Source organism: Plectropomus leopardus, chromosome 1 (assembly GCF_026936395.1).
Source record: "Plectropomus leopardus strain MGB_pleo_1.0 chromosome 1, ASM2693639v1, whole genome shotgun sequence".
In the NCBI taxonomy this organism is placed as follows: Eukaryota; Metazoa; Chordata; class Actinopteri; order Perciformes; family Serranidae; genus Plectropomus; species Plectropomus leopardus.
In genome coordinates this window covers 23296478-23318151 of record NC_142176.1, presented here as the reverse complement: position 1 = coordinate 23318151, position 21674 = coordinate 23296478, and the positions used below count along the sequence as shown (strand labels likewise).

At 37.3% G+C, this 21674-nt stretch overlaps 2 protein-coding genes across 5 annotated transcripts in view; both read right to left on the bottom strand.

Annotated features, from left to right (window-relative positions):
* Window positions 1-471: 471 nt before the first annotated feature.
* Window positions 472-11167, bottom strand: ccpg1 (cell cycle progression 1). 4 transcript variants are annotated; one of them, XM_088077976.1, is made up of 11 exons: window positions 11032-11167; window positions 9180-9269; window positions 8751-8868; window positions 7503-7588; window positions 7223-7412; window positions 6975-7070; window positions 5763-6104; window positions 5047-5159; window positions 4031-4150; window positions 2586-3889; window positions 472-1452 (listed from the first exon to the last, which is right to left on the bottom strand). In XM_088077976.1, exons 2-11 carry the CDS (start codon window positions 9237-9239, stop codon window positions 1263-1265), a joined length of 2619 nt encoding a protein of 872 aa, XP_087934102.1. In that variant the 5' UTR covers window positions 9240-9269; window positions 11032-11167; the 3' UTR covers window positions 472-1262. The 4 variants fall into 4 exon arrangements, with proteins under 4 accessions (XP_087934102.1, XP_087934104.1, XP_087934103.1 ...); XM_088077978.1 differs by having other exon boundaries at window positions 6975-7067; XM_088077977.1 differs by having other exon boundaries at window positions 9180-9294; window positions 11032-11128.
* A 1983-nt stretch (window positions 11168-13150) lies between these two features.
* The window catches only part of prtga (protogenin homolog a (Gallus gallus)), a 42164-nt gene continuing 33640 nt past the window's right edge, over window positions 13151-21674 (bottom strand). Inside the window, exons 13-19 of the mRNA XM_042489453.2 lie at window positions 21371-21498; window positions 21078-21248; window positions 19466-19645; window positions 19181-19304; window positions 18956-19097; window positions 18544-18657; window positions 13151-17538 (exon numbers count right to left, since the gene is read on the bottom strand). Coding sequence (XP_042345387.2) covers window positions 17116-17538; window positions 18544-18657; window positions 18956-19097; window positions 19181-19304; window positions 19466-19645; window positions 21078-21248; window positions 21371-21498 — 1282 coding nt within the window. The 3' untranslated portion in view covers window positions 13151-17115. The remainder of the gene's footprint in view (window positions 17539-18543; window positions 18658-18955; window positions 19098-19180; window positions 19305-19465; window positions 19646-21077; window positions 21249-21370; window positions 21499-21674) is intronic.

Here is a 21674-nt window from a genome sequence, read left to right as displayed (position 1 = left end):
GCTATAGTATAGCAAAAAATGTCAAAATCTCACGTTACAAGAAGAGCTGAAAATTGCATTAAAAGGCGTGCCAAAATACGACATGGCATTAAATGATGCAAAACCTGCCAAAAACACCATTATATAGCATGTGGAAAAATTGTCCAAAAACACCAAGGCAATAGTATGGCGAAAAAATGTCAAAATTTGACATTACCCCAAAACAGCTGAAAATCGCATTAACGTTGTTTGTCCTTGTTTTGTCGATGAAGCAGACTGATTCTATGACGACCCTTTTTACTGGCCCTGGACTTTATTTCCATACAAATCTTCTCTACCGACCCATTAAGTTATGTTCAGTGTTTTGGAAAAGGCAAGATATACACAGATTATATTTCTCTATGTCTGTCAAAATATATCTGTCATATGTGTGGGTTTGTTTTTTTTATAGCAGGAAATCTTTTATCTTGAACAGGACAGCAGAGGAAAGAGTTGGAGGAAGCATCTTTATTTATGAAAGGCACTGAACACAAACACTAAAACAATAGCAAGTTCTATCATAATGAGAATGTCACATGATATCGCAACTGAAATAAATGTTTTACACTTCCTTATTAATTTCCTTTTAATTACCAATTACCACATGTATCAAATGTTTTTTTTTTTAAGGGTGTGACATATTTTCCAGTCATTTTTTCCAACATATGTAAATAAATAAACATACTTCTAGGTCCAGTTAAATTAAGCTTGAGGTGGAATGTTAGAAACATTTACTCTGAAAGGAAATTACAACCTTGTCACACAAACATGTTTTTGTGGCAGCACTTTAAAAGGAACTACAGGGCTGGACACAGAAACATCCAAAATGTGGCATGTCTTGTTTGGTTTTTTTTTGTTTTTTTGTTTTTTTTTTTTGTTTAAACACAATCATTCACAACATTTTTTGCTCAATAATTCTGTGTAATTTAAAACATAAGTGCTGTGGTTGAAGATCAGTGGTTTTTCAGCAAGAAATCTTTCTAAATCTTTTTACTTTCGTATCTGTAAAATGCGAAATTAACTCAGATTTATGTTACGTCAGATATGCCACATCTTTCACTCAAACCTAACAATTACTTCACTAAACACACAACAGCTCAAGGACCTTCAGTAGCATTGAAAAGTTAAAGATGTGCAAACTTACAATAAAAAAAAAAAAAAAAAGGAGCAACTTTGCATCTGAACACAACCAAAATTTCTCTTCCCAAATTTGCAACTATAACATTTAACTAGTTGAACCGTTTTCAGTATTTGGGATCAAACGGCATCGGGCCCAGTTCTATTTTGACGTCTGCCATGTGTCTGTCTGTGTTTCTTCCTGATCGGCTCCACTTGCGTTCACTTTGTGGTTTAGGTCTGGCTCTCTGCTGCTTTCGTTGATGATGCTTTGCTCTCGACTCCTTTGAGTCTGTGTCCGGTCTTTCAAATGGCCCGCTGTGTGGTTAAATCACAAAACATACATGGTATAATTAGTTAACAGCTATAAATATGTACAAACTGCAGCATGATAACGGAAGAAAGCAAGGGCTTAATTCACAAAACAACCAAGATTCTCGAACCTAATGTGGAGAACCATCTGAAAATAAGAGACAGCGCTGACCTAATGAAACTTTTTGGCATAAAAAGTATCAACAAGAAGCTGTTAAGACTGAAAGAAGAGAAGAATCAGTCAGGGGTACATCATGTACCTGCAGAACATTTTCACATTTTTTGGAGGTATATTTTTATGGCAATTGAGGTATTAGTAATGAAACATCCTTTATGCACTCTTTTGTGTTAATATTTCATTTCACATTTACTGAAACAAACCACCTATCAACAACTCCGACGTACTGAGTGAGCTCTTTTAACAGAACATAATGTCATCTAGAGCAGTGAGTCAACCCTGCCACTTCTCTTGGTTTCCTGATCATGAGTATCTTATTAAGTACAAAGTTTAGGAAAAATGTGAATTTCCTTGGAAAAAAGACACAACTTAAACCATGTAAGTATTAATTTACTGTTGGAAACTGATTTCGATTAATGTTGAATTGTATGCGTGTTTGCCTGTCATATTTCTGCATGTTCAGCTGACCACCCACTATAAGACTTTCCACTTTGGGCTAGCTGTTTATGGAAACAGAGAATTGAAGAATTGACAGCATTGCTGTTCAAAGTTAATATATTTTAGTAAAAAAAAAAAAATGTTGAAAGTTTTTGCCACCCTTTTGCACTGTAATTTGCAACGGCAAATTACATAGCTCCTCGACACAAGGACAATTACCAGACATAACTAGAAAAATGATATCAAATAATGAACTTAATGAAATTAGTACAATTTATTATTATTATTATTCAATTTTCTGAAAGAACAGCACAGTTGCGATATGTCATCATGCGTGTATGGTTTTACTGTCCAGGATGCGTTTACAGTCAGTCTGATTCCGTGTGAATGCAGCATAAAGTCTTTAATTCCAGGAAAACTCTTTCAAAGTATTATTGGGAAGTCACTGAGAAATTACACAATAAAAATAAACTATTAGCTGGGTAATTTCAGTATTTCAAAGATATGTTACTTTGTGACTTACTTTGGGCCGTAGCTTCTTCTGTAAGCCTCTCCAAAGAAGTGCCGATAGACAAAGTCATCAAGATCGCTGAACACGTCGTCGTCAAGGCCTCGCATGTCAGTCAGATAGTTTTCCACGCCGCTGACAAAGTCTGTGAACAGCATCTGGTCGTGGATGAACACTCCGTTGTGAAAAAAGTTGTTGATGAAAATCTCCAACTCTTTCCAGTGGTGGAAGTGGTCGACCTCTTGCTGCAGGTAGCTCTGCAGCAGCTGGTAAAATTTGTCCGCTCTGATTGGCTCCGTAGCTTTGTTGAAGAGACTCATAGACTCCTGGTAGGCGCAGTTGAAAACGCTGGAGCATCCTTTTAAGTTGGCTTTGTGGGACTCTTGACTCCGCTCTTCGTGAACTTTATCTCCTGATTTTCGCGTGTTGTGGTTGCTCTGGAAGGAGTTGTCAGATTTGCGCTGATGTCTGTGATGGTGCTTGTGGGATCTGTGCTGCCATGACTCTTTTGTGTTTTTCTCATCACGTCTCTTATCGTAAAAGCCTCTGGCTTTGTTGATGAAGGTCGACGCTGAATCCTTAAAGTGTCTGAAAGTTAATTTGACAGAATCTGAAAACTTCCTGAGGTTCTCCTTCACAGCTTCCTTTGCTTTCTTTATCTGCTCTTTGTGGTGATGGACAAACTCCTTGGTGGAGTTCTTCACAGCATCAAATGTCTCTTTCACTTTCCCCGACATGCCCTCTTTTGGTCTTTTCACTTTGGCCGACGTGTCGTCTCCTTTAGCTCTGTCTTCTTTGGTTTCCACATACAGCCTCTCCCACAGGTCGGAGCGCTGCTGTTCGAAGCTCAGTCGCTTCTCCAGCTCTGTCAGACGTGACTGCAGCTCTTCTGCCTCTGCATCGGCTTCCTTTCCAGCTGTGGGGATTTGACTTCTCAGCACATTTAACTCTCTCCTCAGCTCATCTGTAACTGCTCTCTCCTTTTTGAGTTTCTTTCTCAGTGTCTGTGCTTCAGCCCTCATGTTTTCCCTCTGGCCGTGGAGGCTCTGGATCAGCTGTTTCTCCTCCTCCAGCTGGTCTTTCAGCCTCTGGTTTTCTGAGAGCAGCGAGTCGACACCGGCTCCCATCGCCTCCTGATCTCCAATCTTAGAGCGAAGGTTTCTCAGCTCCTCCTGTAAGGTGGAGAGGGTCTTTTCTTCACGCTCTAGAGAGGTTTTCAGCACCCGGTTCTCAGCGGTCAACCTCTGCTGCTGAGACACAATGTTAGCCCTCTCCTCAGCCTTCTGTTTCAGCAACATTTCCAGGTCATCTGTATGGGCCTTAATGGAAAGTTTAAATCAATTTGAATTATTTCATTTAATTAAATTATCATTAAGCAATTGAGCAGTAAAACATTTTTCCATATAACAACATCTGCATTTGTATTATGTTACCAAAGCAGTACACACACTTCAAGTTACCTGAAAGTGGGCCCGTTTCATGTTGAGCTCCTGATTCTCTTTCTTCATCTTTTCAATCACCTCTTTGAGCAGTGAAATAACTTTTTTCTCATCCAGGTCTCCCAAACCAAAGTCTCCCCTCTGGACCAGAGTGAGATAAGAAAGAAACAAGTTATGGTCCCCTAAAGTCCTCGTTATATGGGTCACGATTGTTGAAGACAGTTAGAGTGCTCACTCACTATATGAATCATTGGGCACATGAAAAAGTAAGCATTAAGAGACTTTTTTTCAACACACTGTGTTTTTTTTATTTTTTCAATACACTATACTATGACTTTTTTCGAAATGCAAAAGTAGAAGATTTTTGTTGATGGACCACACAATGATTTGTATTTCAGCTCTAAGACACTACACACTGACATTTTGACACGCTGTGATATGACTTTTTTTCAGCTTCTTTTGACATTTTATACTATGACTTTTGTAATTTTTTTTGACATACTTTAATTGGACTGTTTTTCAAAATGCTATCCTATGACTTTTTTTCCCAAAATGCTATACTATGACATTCCTTTAAGTTTTTTTCCACATGATTGTTTTTCATTTTTTTAGAAAGACTATATGACCAAATTTTTCAACATGATATACTATGACTTTTTTCAGTTTTTATAATATAACCTATTTTCGACATGGAATACTATAAAATCTGTCTGCACTTTTTTCCCCTGACATGCTATGTGATGAGTTTTTTCAGTTTTTGAAAAAGAAAAAAAAGTCATAGTATAGTATGTCCAAAAAGTAGAGCCCGACCGATATGGGATTTATTACGGGATGGTTGTATTCTGTTGCATTGGTATGCAAGTATAACAACAAGGATAAAGTATATAAGTAAATAAGTATTATACGTATTATGCATGGAAAGAGGTCACACAAGTTTAAAGCATGGTACAGAATGAGCTAATGAGTGTTGTTGTTATGTATGTTCTGCCACAAATGAGCTTGTTGTTTCTTAACCTGTGACCTGTGTTGTAACTGACCTGGTTTGTAAAGGGTTGTTCTCCAACATGTTGCTGAATCAGATCCCTCACAACATCATGTTCATTTACTCTGACTTTATCAGTTTTCTGTCTTTCTTGAATTTGGACTGTACCTGTAACACAAACAGATTATTTACTTATTAATTAAGTTCTTAACATTAGAAAAGTTTATTAGGGCAAATATACATGTAATAAAGCAGCAGTCTCTAGTGCTCTATAAAAGTCAGAAACAGTTATGAGTAAGGAAAGTGGGACGGTCAGTTAAAAGTTCACAAACCAAATATAAAAACTGTTGAGATATCTCCTGCACTTACAAACAAACTAAAGTGCTGTGTGAAATGACACTCTGACACAAAGTGCATTTCTGATTGCTGCAAGAGGAGACTGATTATCAGATATCAGTGCATTATCAGTGCAACACTTAACCAGGCCATGAACCAAACCCAGACCTGATGTGCTTTAAAACAAGCGTGATTACAAGGTCTCTCACATGTGATGAAGGTGATGTACTATTCTGGCGTACATTTCTATTGTTTTGTAATTCCACTGGCCACTTCAAAGAGGTCTGAGGGAAGGGATGGAATAGGATTGAAACAAGTTTATAGACTGAAAAAAAGTGTGTATATATATATATATATATATATATATTCTCTATTTGCTCTATGTACCGCTCACTTGTTTTAATAAAAAAATTAAATACAGTAAAATCTTCTCACCATAGAAGTGGCCAAAGCCCATACTGATGGCTACAACGAGGGCGATCAGGATGCACCTGTTGAGGATGCTGCTGCCCTGGCCTTGCCTTCGGACATCCAGACCTCTAACTTCTGTCTCCTCCAGCTCCTGATTCTGTTCTCTGACGTCCTCCTCCTCCTCCTCCTCCTCCTCCTCCTCACTCTGGCCAGTCTCCTGCATCACCTCCTTCTCCTCAGGCTCTGTTGCGATGCTCACGGTATTCTTCCTCAATCTTCGTCTTCGGACAACAGTACTGGCGCTTCGTCCTGCCTCGTCCTCACTGCTGCTTGAGTTTGTTGCTGCAGGCTGCTGCACTGGGAAAACTGTAGTAAAAATACACAAATTTGTGGTTCTTGTGATTAGATTTTTAAAATAACAAGACATAAAAGTATGACAATTTAGGCTCAGAAAATTGGTAGGGTTAATCATGCAGATAAAAAATATTGCACATTAACAATATTGAATAATATTTTTGAAAATTCTTGATCTATTTTTGTGTTTGAAAAATGTTTTTGAAAACATGAAACCGGATTCCTTCAGCTCCTACAGAGTTTTTTAATGAATTTAATTAATTAATTAATTAATTATATTTACAATGGCCACAATTTTGCCCAAATGTTTATTGTGAGAGTAAACATGACTTTTTAAAATCAAGTTAAAAAGTTAGATGATACATTTCAAATGTTTTTTTGGAAATTAACACTTTCCAACCATCACTTTAAGCAGGGGACAGCTTAAACATGTATGGAAAAAAAGTCAAGAGAAAACATCACCTCTGCGGTAATTTAAACATTTATGGGGGCATAGCCTAGTGTGCTTCTGTCAGAAAGAAAAAAATGCAAAAATTCAAATTCAGAAATTCATACCTTAAATCTTCTCATGCACATGAATATTAAACAAAAAAAAAGCCAGTGTATGGCTGCATATTATCCAAATGTTATTCTTGGACTGAATTCACCCTAACTGTAATATGACTATATTTATGACATTAATTACACTCCTGTTCTGAGGTAGCCAGATCCACACATGCACACACATTAAAAAAAAGGTGAAGGACACCATGTTGTGGTTGATCATGCTTTTTAAAAGAAGCTCAGCGTGTTTTCTTCTCTGCAACTGATCAGGATTAGTTGTGTGCACTGCTGAGCAAGCTTAACACCATATCAGATCCACTCAAGTTTCAATCAAGACACCTGGAAAAGAGCGGCCTCCTGTGAGCTGACTTCTCAGATGGTAGCCTAAGTTCACAAGACTCTGTGGAAGTTTCCATTGACTCAACATCAATCCTGCTTCAATGATGTAAAAAAAGAAGGCAAAAGAAGACAGTATTTGTGTTGATGTGTCTCATTTCTTCATATTGACTCTGTGAAATTAAACCAGCTTGCTGAAGAAAACATGAAGGTGGTCCAGTGTGTTGGTGTGTGTGGTGCTGCCGGCCTACCGGTCTCTGCAGCAGTGAAGGCGTACTGGCTGCTGCAGGAGGTGCCGAGGTAGAACTCCTCATTGCCTGCCGCCTCCTCCTCCACCTCAGCCTGCTCATCCTCCTTCGAGTCTCCAAGAGTCACAATATCTGAGTGATCGCTATAGGACAACAGAGTGGCATGCTGTTTCTCTGTGCCGTTGTCTCCTGCCTGCAGAAGAGAGAATGTTTTAAAGATAAAGGGCTACGAGGGAGCATGTGGATTATTAAACCCAGCAGATTATTTCTGGGGTCTTCTCACCTCTGCGGCACACAATGTCTCATCTATGGTTTGTTCTTCCAGAGTTTTATCAAGCGACTCAGTAACCTTCTCTTCAACACACTGAGCTGAAAATATAATTAAAACAAATTAAAATAAATGTGTGAAATGTGGGGTGCCACACTAACTATTTAAACATTTAGTCTGTTTTACTGTTTAACTAAACAGCATTATTCTATTATTTTAAACATTTTTATCGATAATTATTTGTTCTGTTAACCTTTTATTTATCTTTGATCTACTTATTAGAGTTGTTTATTTATTTATTTAAGTTATTATTAATATTATATTTTTTTATTTTTATCTTTTATCTATAGGTTTTATCCATAGCCTCTGGTGTTTCTTCACTTATAGTAGGGTTTTCCTCAGTTCCTGCTTTTATTCAGAACTCTTATTTTAGTGTATTTTAGTTGTATTTTTAGTGTTTAATTAATTACATGGTCTTGCTTTTTTACCCCTGTGCCTGTGTCCTTGTGTATGTGTGCGTTTGTGTGTCTGTGTGTGCACTATTTTGTTCAAACAACTGTCCAAATCCAATGATATGCAGTTTCATGTCATACAAGACAAAGACAACAAGAAAATAATCATATTTGAGAACCTGAAAACAATAGTTTTGGGCATTTGTGCTTAAAAAAAACAAAACAAAAATAAACATCTGACCTAAATTAACCAGTAAACACAATAGTTGCAGATACATTTTCCGTCAATTAACTTAGTAATTAATTGTCTAATGGTTTCAGCTCTAATCAAAATTAATGTTTACTTTCAAAACAAGTATTTTCTAAAGTATGAATGGCTCAACAAACTCAATAAAATAAGGTATAAAAGGAGGGCAGATCATATGAAATAAACAATATTTTAAAAGGCGTGCGATAAAAACGTTTGGTTTGAAAGAGTTTATAGGCCATAGTGTGACTTTCAGATGTTTTACAAAGTTAACTTTGCAAAATGGCATTGAGCTGAATCAAATGTTCTAATTCTCAAGCTTTGTTAACATTACATTACATACAGTGAGTGTACCAAAGATCCTTTGTAGCAGGATCTAGGACAAATGCAATTTCGTTTTTTAAACTTTGTTTAAAAATTGACTAATAAATCTACTTTCTGCTTCTACCTTCTTCTTCTCTTCTTTATTTTTATGTCATATTAACAACATATTTAACAGTTAACACTACTGATAAATCTGCTATTGTTAAACACACACAGAAAGAACAATATGAGGATTTTTACCATCAGATGCAGAGGCCTGTTTTTCCTGCAACTCTTCTTCCTCCACTGGAGAGCGCTCTAACAGCTCGGCTCCATATTCCACTGCAGCCTCCGATCCCAACGTCTCGATATCTGAACCCTGTAAACACAAGCATATATTAAAACAGTTTATCTTAAAAAACTCATACAAGTTGTCTCAACAATTCCAGGAATACATTTGGTAAGAAATGTTCAGCAACCTTAACAATTTTCTGACAGGTGTGATCAACCTGTCTGTTTGAAATCCTGTGATTTGGTAATCATGTAACAATTTTACTTAAACTATCATAGTTTGAGTTTCTTTGATATAAACTTTTAGGAAACCTATATCTCCTTGCTGCCACCTTAAAAAGTCAAAAATCATACAACAAAACACACACACACACACACACACACACAAATCATTTATACCTCATTGCTGATAATGGTCCAGCCACAGGACGACTCTGTATCACTTGACGTCTCTGACATTTCTGTCAGTAGTCAGCAACACACAGGGATCTAGAGGAGATAAGGACGTTGAACACTGGAGATAGCATGTTTTGGTGAAAAAAATTAAGTAGGTCAGTGTGTCACAAGCTGAAAAATTGTGTCATGAATCTTCAGTTTAATCAGTACAGCACCATTATTATTATTACTATTAATGCAAATAGTCGAGATATAAAATAAAATAAGATACTTCAAAGTGAAGTGTGCTATATAAATAAACTTCTTTGCTATTCTTTATTGGGGTGTGTCAGAAATGTCAACAAAGTGCTATTATTAATAAAAAAGCTATTTCAAAGCAGTAACCTAATAAAAGCATCGAAAGTTACTGTACTGATTTGTTGAAAAATGAATGGGTCGACCCTGCCTGTCAGTTGGGTGTCACACTGACGACAAATAATGATAGTAAGATCTATTCTACACCTACTTTTCCAGAAAGCCTGATCCCAATCCGCCTCTAACTGTTTCACTTTTTTAAGTATTGGAAAGTACCCTTTACTGAGGATTACTTTCAGTTTCTTTCTTGTAATTATATTAATTTTAAGAAAAAGAAAAGAAGAAAGAAAAAAAGAAGAAAAAAAGGTAAAATTAAAAAATGAATGAGTATGTACAAATATTTACAAAAAATCTGGTCTTAAGTTCGAGAGACACAGTACCCATCTTGTTCAGTTTTCAATCTATGTACCCTTTTGGGTTCTCAATAAAGCTGCATTTAACTATTATTTTTATTGTCCAATAATCTGTTGATTGTTTTCACCATTAATTGATTACTTGTTTGACATTTTGTGCATCATTTTATGACATTTTATAGACCTATCAGTGACAAAAACCCAAATAAATTTAGTTTAATATCATAGAGGAGTGCAGACACCATGAAATATTCAGATCATTTTTTTACTTGGAAAAAAAAAAGTTGATCAAATTAGTTGCTAAATATTCGACAGTTGATAACCAATTAATTCATGCTGCAGCTCTACTATTTCTCTGCATTATATATGCCTAAATATTGCTTATCAATCAGTCCATTCATACACATCCTTTTCCCTGGCCTTTCCTTGGTGAAAGGGATTTCTTACAGAAGACCAAAAGTTTTCTAATACTTAACCTCCAGCCAAATCAGACACATTAATCAAAAGTAAAAATGATTTGCATTAGATTTGTATTAGAAAGACAGTTTCCAATATGCCATGAATTTTAGTCCAGAGGGACAAAATATATGAAAGTGATTTGCATGTTTGTTCCCGCGGGATCAGTTTTTACAGTCAGCCTGATTTGAATAAATGTATTTTGGGCAGGAGTGCATACACAAAGAAAGCCATTATACCTTTGTTTTGTTTCTGGTAAAGTGCAACAGAATCACTGAGATACTGTAGATCCTTTTTCTTCTGGGTTACTTTTATTTATTCTAGAGGGAAAAAATGGGTATAAACAAACAGCGACCTCTATCATTGACAGACCACAGTTGCAGCTAACAAACAATGCCAGCTCCTGCGGCCTGAAAATAAAAACAGGAAACGTTTCCCTCAACAGCAGAGTTGACAGCGGTTAAAAAAGCTGTCGTTAATTAAAGCTAACATGATTTTCACCTGCTAACGTCAAATAATGACATTTAATGCTTGATTTACGGCTAGTTAACAAACTTGTCAAGCTAGTTTTAACGTCACCTCTACAAGCATCGTCATAACATATACTCATTCCCGCGCTGACATCGTTAGTTTTTAGCAGCATTATAACATCACTAGCTTGTTAAAAAACTAAGAAAAACGACTTAACTCACCGGTGTTATGTGCCCAAAGACGAGCCAGCTGTTTGCAGGAGCTCCAGAGTTGTTGCAGTATGCCACTGCCCCAGTTATCCGTCAACAACAACACAAAGCCGACTGTTCTTCTGCTGGTTTTATTGGGTTTAACGGCGGCTGGCGTCCATAAAGTCGCATTACCGCCGCCTACTGGATTCAACCTAAGGCCTCCACCGTGGATGTATTATAGTGAAATGTCCACTAACTAAGCATAAACAACAATACTACTACTACTAATAATAATAACAATAATCACAATACTCCTCCTTATCTCCCTCTGAGGTTCAACAAACTCTGAGTCTAACCCTGAACTCTGAGCTGAGTCTGAGTCAATCACCATGGTAACTGACTCTGTGGACATAAATGTTGCTTTATGCTGTTTCAACACATATATGTCCTCTCGCCTAATATCCTGCTGAGTCAACATTAGATTTTGATATAAAGCACACACCGTGGACACAATATTAACTTTCTTTATGGGACTGAGAATTACTATGTTGATTATTGTAGATTATGGTGCATACGAATGTGAAGATGGACTGTTCAGCTGACTGATATTTGATTATTGGTTTTGTTTGCTGTCTTTTATTGTATGGTGGTATTTTAGCTTTTTAGATGCTTTTTAAATTAAATTTTTTGTTTTGTTTTTTTTGTTGAGTTTTGTTTTTATATTTTAATTTTATATTTAATTTTTAAATTGTATTTGTTTTATCCATATTGGAATCACTGATCTGTAGACTAAAATCTTGTGTCTATGAAAATTCAATAAAATACTAATTCTAAAAAAAAAAAAAAATAAATAAATTTAAATAATATTTGAGTTTCTACTCAGCCAACAGAAGGGTGGTGTGTAAGATTGAATAAGTACGGCCAGAGAACGTTATTAAGATAAATGATTGAGTGTAATGAAAAACTTCCATTATAATAAATATTCATCAGGGAATGAGATCCAATGAAAAATGAAATGAAAATCCTCTCCCGATGTAAGGCACTGCGTAAAGATTTTGCTTCGATATCTATCGGATTGCAAAAATACAGACAACCCATGTCTGACCGTTTGCTTCAGGTGGGAGGAGACAGGTAGAAACTCTGGGCTTCTTATAGAAAACCTGCCAGAAGGTTATGTTAACATAGTCAGTTACCATGGTGATTGACTCAGAGTTTGACCTAATTCAGGGTTAACCTACTCAGAGTTGAGAGAAAAAGAAAAAAAAAATAAAATTACATATTTTCACAACTACAAAAAAGTGCAAGTACAAAAAACGTTGTTAAGGTAACGAGAGTAAATGTACTTAATTATCTTAACACTGACATTAGCTATAACACCACAGACACACAAAAGAAGTAGACCTACGGCCTACAGCTTTCTTATTTTTGGAGTTAGAAAATGTTTTGATGTACTGTTAAGTTTTATTGTCAGATAATAAAAATGAAGGTTTAGAATTGCTAAATTTATGAATTTATGAATAATATTGCTAGAATGATCATCAAATTGATTATATGTGAGCTAGGCCTTATCCTTTTAAAGGCTTTTGTTTGTTTTCTTTTTTGTCTGTTTTTGTTTGTTTGTTTGCTTGCTTGGTGATTATAGATCCCAAACTGTATTTCTTTTTAGTAAAAAAAAAAAACAAAATAGAGTCACTGTTATCAAAAACATAGCTCAAATATAAATGTGTTGTGTTTAACTGACTTTCTGTCACTCTGCAAGATAAGGGATCTTTATGAAAGTAATTCTTTAAAATGATAAATAAAATTTCGTTTTTTATGCAGGTTTATTTGTTGTAGTTTTTTTTTGTACAATCATTATAAAATAACTTGATTATGGATTAGCGATCCTCTGATCTGCAGTTAGCATACAATACCAGTAGAGGTCACTGTTGTCACTGTTAAGATGTGTGCGTGCTGTGTTTGCATGTCAGTGCTTTGCTCATGTCTTTCCATGATGACAAACAGAGTAAAAGCTTATATGCATGCAGAAATCATGGCAATGGTAATGAGAACATATGACAGCATCTTCAGCAAAAACAACTGTACCAATGTTGCAATTTTTATGCTTTTATTTAAATTGAGAATCAGACTTCTTCATTATTAACCGCTGTCTAAAGTCTCCTAACTAAACATTTTTCTGCAAAAACCAACTTGCAAGTGATTTTACTTACAAAGACAAACTGACAAAATATAACAAAAACATTAACAGAAAATATCAGAAAAAAAACATACTTACAAAAAGGTACATTCAATTTTCAAGATTTGAAACTTGCATTCTCTTTGAGGAGGAGCAGCCGAGGGTTCCCCTGAGTTTCACTGTAAATGACCCGCAGCGCTCCACCTCACATTATTTAAACACAACATTACTGCAAAAAGGGAAACAAGTCTCAGTGTTTCATCCCTTTTAAATTCACATGTTTGGACAGGAACATAATTCCAACATAACACCATTCATGAGATTAAAGATAACAGAACAACATCTCGGGTCATCTCAAACTTACTGACACTAATGACCCAAGTTAACTGCATCTGCACCTTTCATAAAAATATGAAAAAACAAAAAACCTGAGGTAGCACGTATGAACTATAAAAAGGCTCAATTCAGAACCTGAATAACTCCAGCAGGTGTGGTATCGTGACCTGAAAACATAAACAGCTGCAGTTTTGTTGTGAAGCAGAAGGTCAGTATCTTATCAAAGCTACACAATATCACTCTAACGTTTTGAGTTCAGAAAATAAGCAGAGAACGAGTTTACAGATTCTGAATTGAGCCCTTAAAGCTCTCATAATACAGAATATATGAATACATTATGGTTCGAGATCAAATGGAAATGTGTATCCTTTTACTTTGCAAAAGCAGGATAAACATGACATCACTGTATTGAAAAATCAATTTTATCTCAAAAGACAACAGATTTAAACAAAAAAAAAGAGGAAAACTTGATTTAGTGGAAATACATGATGATTAAGAAACACAGTTGTCATCCTGCTTTCTCATAGTACAACATATTATACAGCTATAAAATGACACTGAAAAATGACATTTCACACAAAGATAGGATGCTATTAAACAGATCTCTCTCAATATGCCAATATGCAACGGTGACCTTAAAATAAATCTTTGGTTTTCATTGTTTGCTTTTGAAAAGAAAGTTTAACTGATTGTGTCACTTCTCATCCCGAAAATTTCCCATGATTGAATCCTCTGCAGAATCCTCTGATTAAAAATACATTAGTGTGAAAACATCTGTACGCCCACTGAACTTTCTATAATCTTTATTATAACTGAAATCATTTGTGAGACCTTTAAATTATCTCTAGAAATGAATCATATTTTAGTACTTAAAGGAATACTTCACATCCGAAATGACCATTTGTATATCGATTACTCATCCCGTTTTCGTTGAATTTGTAAAGAAAATGTTTTTCTCGCATTCTTTCGGTCTACGGAGAATCTAAAACAGACTGTAAAAAGACATTTTGATATAGTTTTGCTGCTGTTATACATGTTCCCCTAAGGGTTCAACCCATCAACATTTTCCAATTTTAGATTCTTCTTTCATTGGAGGCATGCAAGAAAAACTTTTCTTCATGAATCCAACACAGCAGGGGGTGAGCAACTGATATGCAAATGGTCATTTGGGGGGTGAAGTATTCCTTAAGGAAGTACTTTACATATGTCACATTTGAGGAAATCTCCCAAAAAACGCTTTTGAAACATTTAATAAATATTTTTTTCACTCCAGTGAAAATCAGTGGGTGCACATTTACACACAACTACACTGTTGCAACACAGAAACTACTCAATATAATATACTGTATTTAATAATTTTCTCCTACAATGTACAGACATCTGTTTGCAACAGTTTTCAAGGAACTCTGCAGCAGGATAGTTTGGTTTTTGTGCATATAATTGATTATAATTGTCACTCTGTCGTCGGTGAGTGCCCATGTATCCTGCTGGCACTTCTTCAGAGTATTAGCCCGCCTCTCTCATCACTCGTTTCGTCGCGGGTCAAGGCCACTAATGTGCAAGGCTTCATTTGAGGAGCTCAACTGATCTCAAAGGCCACGTTTCATCTTTGGTCTGTCTCGATTATTTCACATTCCTCAGTAACCTTCTGCCAGAGATTAGTTGAGAGACTAAAATAAACTCAGGTAGCAAACATCTCTTGGGGTCATAGCGTCACAGTCACCGCTGCACATTGGCCGATAATACAAAACTACTTGGCAGACAAGTGCTAATCTTCATCTACTCTACAGCAAAAACAAAACAAAACAAACTACTTGAAACAAAAGTAACTACAATGTGTACTCAGTAGTACAATATCTTCTAATAAAAATATAGTTTCATGGTGTTCATTCAATTCTTCACTTTCATCTCTGATTAAACACTTCCATTGCTTTTTACTACAATCATTCTTCACGTGTTGCATCCTCAAGTGGAGCTTCTCCCTCAGAGAGATTAGGCTTTGGTTTCAGCATCTGAGGGACGCTTTCCCACATTAAGGCCAATTATAAAGCTTTTCTGTACCGACACACCGCCACAAGCACTTCTGGTGCGAATCTTTCCACGCATAAAAAGGAAGAAGTCAATAGACAAAGGAGTCTGTTCTGCTGTAAAGGTAAACAAAACAGACACCCCAGGACCTGAGGACAGAGGATCTGTGGGGAGCACAAACACCTGAGCTACTAGCACACAATGTCGGAGATACATTCATAGCATATTCTATTATTACGCTCTACAACAGTTTAGTACTGAGAAGATACCCTGTCAGTTCAGCATGTAACACTACATGACTTTTCAAATGTACTAAACTTTGTTCCCTGAGTTTAGGAAAACAATAAGTATAAAATAAATTCTGAATCGAGGTAGTATAAAACAGGAATAGCAAGGGCAGCTGCACACTGACATACAAAAAAAAAAGCAGACATTCATTATCTTTTCATACCATTACTCAATAATGGAGGAAATGAACAAAAATTGAACAAACTAATACTGGCTCAGTACCTCAGCATCATCTGAGGAGATAAATAAACTGCATGTGTGTTTTCTGTCCTTCAGTCCAACGGGTGGAGCGAGAGGAGAGAGCTGCGGTGCCCTTACCATCCAGTGAAATTAGAGCAAAGTAAAAGAAAAAGACAAAATGGGATGACAATCAGAAGAAAAGTCATCAGGAAGTATCAAATGCAATGTAACTGAAGCAGCCCATCACATAACATAGGTATAAGTAGTTATTAAATACACAGTGGAGGTTTACCCGGAGGTAAACCGAGGTAGATAATCAGTGAAAAGGACTCATGCTTCCCTTTCGCTCCAGTGATAAACTCTCTTAAATAATGTCAAAAATGTCAATTTTCGTCACATTTTTGACAGTCTTTTTAGACATTCATGGTGGGTGAGATTTTTTTTTTCAAAAACATACACACACAAATAAAGAGAAAATTAAAAAAGACATTCGTTGAGTGAAAAAGAAAGTAACAGAAATCAAACGACCTCTCCCTGCCAACATGATACTCTGTAAAAGGCATTTGTTGGCTTTCTGTTCATTGTGTGTTGGACCAAAAGAGGATAAAGGTAAAAAAAAAAGGTCTCTCTCTCCTTGTTTCTTTTCACCTCTCTCTCACTTACATTCAGGCCTGCGGTACACTGCAGCGGAAAATAACTGCAGGACGTTAGGTGGATGAATTCTGGTCAGTTACGGAGTCAGAGAATAGAGCTTTTGGGCCGGTTCATGCTTTGTTGTTTTCTGTGTATCATCATCCGGTTTCTGTTGGTGGTAGTTACATAGTTAAAGGATTCGTTTGACACTTTTGGGAAATATGCCAGAGCAGAGTACATGAAAGTTTGATGAGAAAATCCATGAATTTACTGCCCGCAGCTTGTTAGCTTGGCACAAAGACTCAATCAATCTTCTCATCTATCTCTCCACCAGAGGACAAATAAATGAGAGATCTGTTCAACTGTGTCTCTACTTCAGTGCAGTTTGACTGTTTTTGCAAGTGTACCACAGCCTTCACATGTACACATACATACACACGCTTGCACACACACGCTTGCACACACACGCAGTCTCATACACACTCAGGCACACACGCTTGGAGAGAAAGTGCAGACTGAGGACTGCTCTGCGCCTCATAATGACAGCAGCCGTTCTCGACAGACTCCGTTATCTTCAGGTCAGTCTGACTTTCCTCCATCAGCTTGCCTGACTCCTCAGGGGGGCTGCTGTCCTCTGAGCCTCCGCTGTCCTCCACTGTCAGAGACGGAGGACGGCTGCTGGTACCGGAAGACAGGTTGGTCATCTCTGTCTCGTCGTGAGAGTAACGCCCTGAATCACCAGTGGCATGGCTGCCCTCGCTGTTGGAGGAGCCCTCCGAGTCACTAGGGCGCCAGAGCATGGCCTGCAGGGCGGTAGGCTGGTCCGGAGAGAGTTCCCCTTCGTAGGTCAACACTGTGGTACCGGGCGTGTACGAAACAGTGCTGTGTTTCATGTTCTGCACCACAGAGCAAATGTTGCTTTAGTTAGTTTTGATGGCTCAGGTGTGTAGTTGATATTGATGTCAAAAACTGCAGAATGAGATCTTATTCTGCCTTTGCATGCTTTCATCCAAACTGAAGCCTCAGAGGTCTTTTAATAAAATTTTCTAGTATTAAATGCAGTTCCTGAAATGATTTTTATTACTCAGCAAATGGGTTTTCTTTCCACTTGTTTTTGCTCATTTTCCTTGCTTTTTTGCTCTTAAGAGTAACATTTGCCAAGATAGAACTTTAATATCCTGCTGACATCCTTCATTGATTTCACCTACACTGGATTCATGATTATCACATGAGAAAAGACGCACCTAACAATGTGCTTTAAATATCAAACTCCACTTACAAGATTAAGTTAGGAGGTCTTCTCTGTGCAGAGCACTACCTTGAACTATGAGTGCATTATGATAAAATGGGCATCATACAGGAAACGATATACGGCCAAATTTCCTCTTATTCTTGTTTGTATTATTTTTATTTCTTATTTTTGCTCGTCTCTTAGGTAAGACAAAATCTTACAAGTGTTGGAGAGCACAACTACCGAGATATGAGGAAACATCACGTTGTGACAGTCCACAAGCTGTCCAATGCAAGGACACATAAGTTTAAAAACTAAAGAACATAAAAACGCACGACTATCATTTAATCAAATTTGGATTATTGTATGTCTTTTGAGTAATTATAATGATTGGGTTAAAAAATTTGTGGCAAAAGAAATAGTAGTGGTGTACTGATCCCAATTTAAACTATAAAAACCCCTGTATGATATTGTGTGCACTCAGCTTCTAAATGGTTTAAATCATGCTTTTTCCATTCAGTTACAAACCCTATTATTATGCCAGATATGTCTGCTAAGTTTTTTGGCTGAGGTTTCAGTTTGCAATCTATTTTTTCCAGGATTTTTACCTTCCAGTTTACTAATTACTTATGAGAACTGAACAAGCAGGACTCATCATCCTCAATCTTACCTGCACTGCTTTACTGTCCTTTTTCACATTACTGCTGAAGGAAAACCATTTCTCTTTCTTCTCAGTGCTCGGCTGAACAGGGCCGAGAGAATTGATAATGAGATTGGTTCCACCCTGCAAGTGAAGAATATATATATTATTTTTTGAAGTATGAAAACAAAAGAGTCATATCCAGTACTGTACTGTAAAGTAGATATAATTTTATGTTATTCTGATTATGTCAGGTCCTCACACGGCAGCAATTGGTATCCTTATGTACAATTTAATGTTCCCCAAAAACTGTATAACTTTAACACATTTCCAAACATTTTCCAGGCCTGAAAAAAATATAATTTAAAACATTTTCCAGCAAAACTAGTACTGGAAAAAGTACTAGTGCTTAGTTGTAAAAGCAGTGTTAAGTGTTAACTACCTTTGCATCAATGAAATGGTTTTGACTCATCATTGGCACGCGCACATCAGCGTTTTCAGCTTGTCCCTCAGAGCTCAGATGTCCTGCAGCTGAGGCAGATGTGTTCACTGCTTCTCTGTACATTTTAACAGCTGAAAATTTCCTGGAGGGAAACAAACATTACAATGTCACTACAGACAGAGGATACTGGACATTTGCTGTTAAGTGTTCAGACATATGAAGTACCTGTTTTTGCCTCTGCAGACGATGATGAAAGCACAGATGATGATGCAGATGAGAGCGATGCAGACTCCGACAGTGATCCCTGTCATTGACTTTTGGTCCAGGTGGTAGAAACCATCAGAAAAACCTGTGAAGAGTGAAGAAGACACTGTCAGACCTTCTATCACTTGCTTTAATAAAGTCTGAAAAAGCTTAATCAATTCATCATCAATTTCAAGTTCTATGAGAGGAAGAGCCTGAGCTTAACATATGAAGGGACTCTGTCACGGTGATGTTGATGTTACTTACTTGTTGAGTGAGCAGAGCCACCAGAGACACGGGTATCATGACCGGATGAGAGGTCAGCTCGGACCATCAGCTCCACCGTATGAGAAAACGGCCCATCACCCATGTCGTTGGATGCAGAAACTTTGACAAAGTAAACCTGGCCAGGCTTCAGGTTCTCCAGCAGAGCCATGGTGATGGTTCCTGTTGGTGAGATTTAACTTTGTGTTTAACTGCACATTGTTGGAGAAACAGTTTAACCTTATTTACTGGTGTTTAATGATAATTAACCTTCAGATATTTCACTCTGAGGTAGTGTAATGCATTACATCTGAAATAATGAATTTAAATACGATTATAGATAACAAACTAAATCAGTCACTCTTTAAAAACTCCGTGCTAATTCACTTTGAACAATGATCAAGTTCTGCTCGGATGGAGACAGACAGAATTTTGAGCTGGCGTGTCTTTGTATCACACCAGAAAAGAAGCAAAATTTTGTGCATGAACCTGGGTATCATTTTTCCATCACTGCAGATTGGAGACAATAAATGTCTGCAAAGTCATTTGTCCTGGGAGTGAAGCCAGATTACAATCTTTCCAATTTAATACAAAAGCCAAATGCTAAAGGATGTTTACTTCAATGAATAATGGTCTTAAAGCTCTTGGATCAACACGCTATATCTTGTTTAGATATTTATATTATATATAAATGTATAAACATTTATATATTTGTATATAATCCGTATAAAAAACAAGGTGTAAGAAAGATGAATTGCAGCCAAATTTGGAGTTTCCCAAAATGTCCAATCATTCCTTTAATGTCCACATCTTCAGTAAACACGTCATTCTGTTACTCCAATATTATCAGTTCCTGTCAAGATTTTTTTTTAGTCATCTGACTTTTGAAGAGCAGGACTATGAGATGCAATGGAAGACAAAGATAAAAACAATCCTCGCTGAGAGGTGCTATGTGAAAGAGGAGCAGGGGGTCAGGGGATCAGGGCTATACACATTCCCTTATCCAATACCACCCAGTGCACACACCACCAGGGTCCCATCAGAGAATGAAGGGGGTGGGTGTTCAGTTTGAGGTGATGGGGGGGCTGGGCCGAGCTGGAGGGGCTTTGTGAATGGCTTCACTTTTGACCCCTTTACCGGGGCCAAAGGGGAATCATGTGTGTCCTTTCTTGTGTGTTTCCTGAGGTCATCTGCTCTGAAAAACACCTACGCTGCTTTACAAATGGTGATACGACGACATAGATACTAATAGCTGTTACTAAGTGAAAAGGGTTGCTTTACAAACATTTCTCACTTTATTCTGGTTAGGGCAAAATCACTGTATACAATAATTTAATAAAGTGGCTCAAAATAGCCTTTGTGTGAAAAGGGTCAGTAAAAAGGTCAATCAAAGTCTTTGTTTTAAACACATTTAATCTCCATACTGGTTTGTTATCAGTAAAACAAAAGCAATGAGCTCAACCTGTCCTGACACCATTCAGGGACCATTATGAAGAGACGTAGATTAGAGGGTGAAATTAGTTACTGATTTCCAATGGACCCTTTGTGTGGGACAGGAGGTGACCCCCCCCACCCCTCGCACACCTGTATAACCTCTCTCGACACTCTTACTCACCTTCTCTTTGCAGCACTTGCCATTCCCCGGCTATCCAGGCTTTCCTGGAGGCGTACAGGATGGTGTAATGTGTCACAGCTACGCTGGGTTCATCTGGGGGTTTCCATGAAATCAGCGCTGTGTCCTCTTCAATCAGAGTCACTTTCACACTAGAGGGGGGCTGAGTGGGAGCTGTGTGCGGGCATTAAAAGAACAAGGTTAAAATAAAAATACTACTACTATGCAGCAGCAATAACAAAGTTCTTCATAGGTATAATTATGAGGATTGAAATGTTTGATAATCTTGCATTCACCATCGGGGAAAGTGCTCTGATACACCACAGGGCTCCAGGGGCTGGACAGCTGGTCAATGTGGAGGCGAATGGCGAATTCATACTTTGTGTTGGGCTCCAGATCTCGCACCAGGAGGCTCTGCTCATGCCTGCAGAAGAAAGACATAACAGAGGCTTTTAGAGGACAAGTTCACTTAAAATCACAGTGTTATAGCCAAGACCACCTAAATTAAGACCCAGACATGACCAAGCCTTTAAGGGCTTCAGACCAAGTCAAGACCAGACCAGACCAGTGAGAGTCCCAAAATGCAGCCATCACTTACAA

Coding starts and splice junctions, on each gene's coding strand:
- ccpg1 (XM_088077976.1), bottom strand. CDS start 9,239: ATGTCAGAGACGTCAAGTGATACAGAGTCGTCCTGTGGCTGGACCATT. Junction 8,869..9,179: donor GGACCATTATCAGCAATGAG/GTATAAATGATT, acceptor TTGTGTTTACAG/GGTTCAGATATCGAGACGTT. Junction 4,151..5,046: donor AACAACCCTTTACAAACCAG/GTCAGTTACAAC, acceptor ACTCTGGTCCAG/AGGGGAGACTTTGGTTTGGG.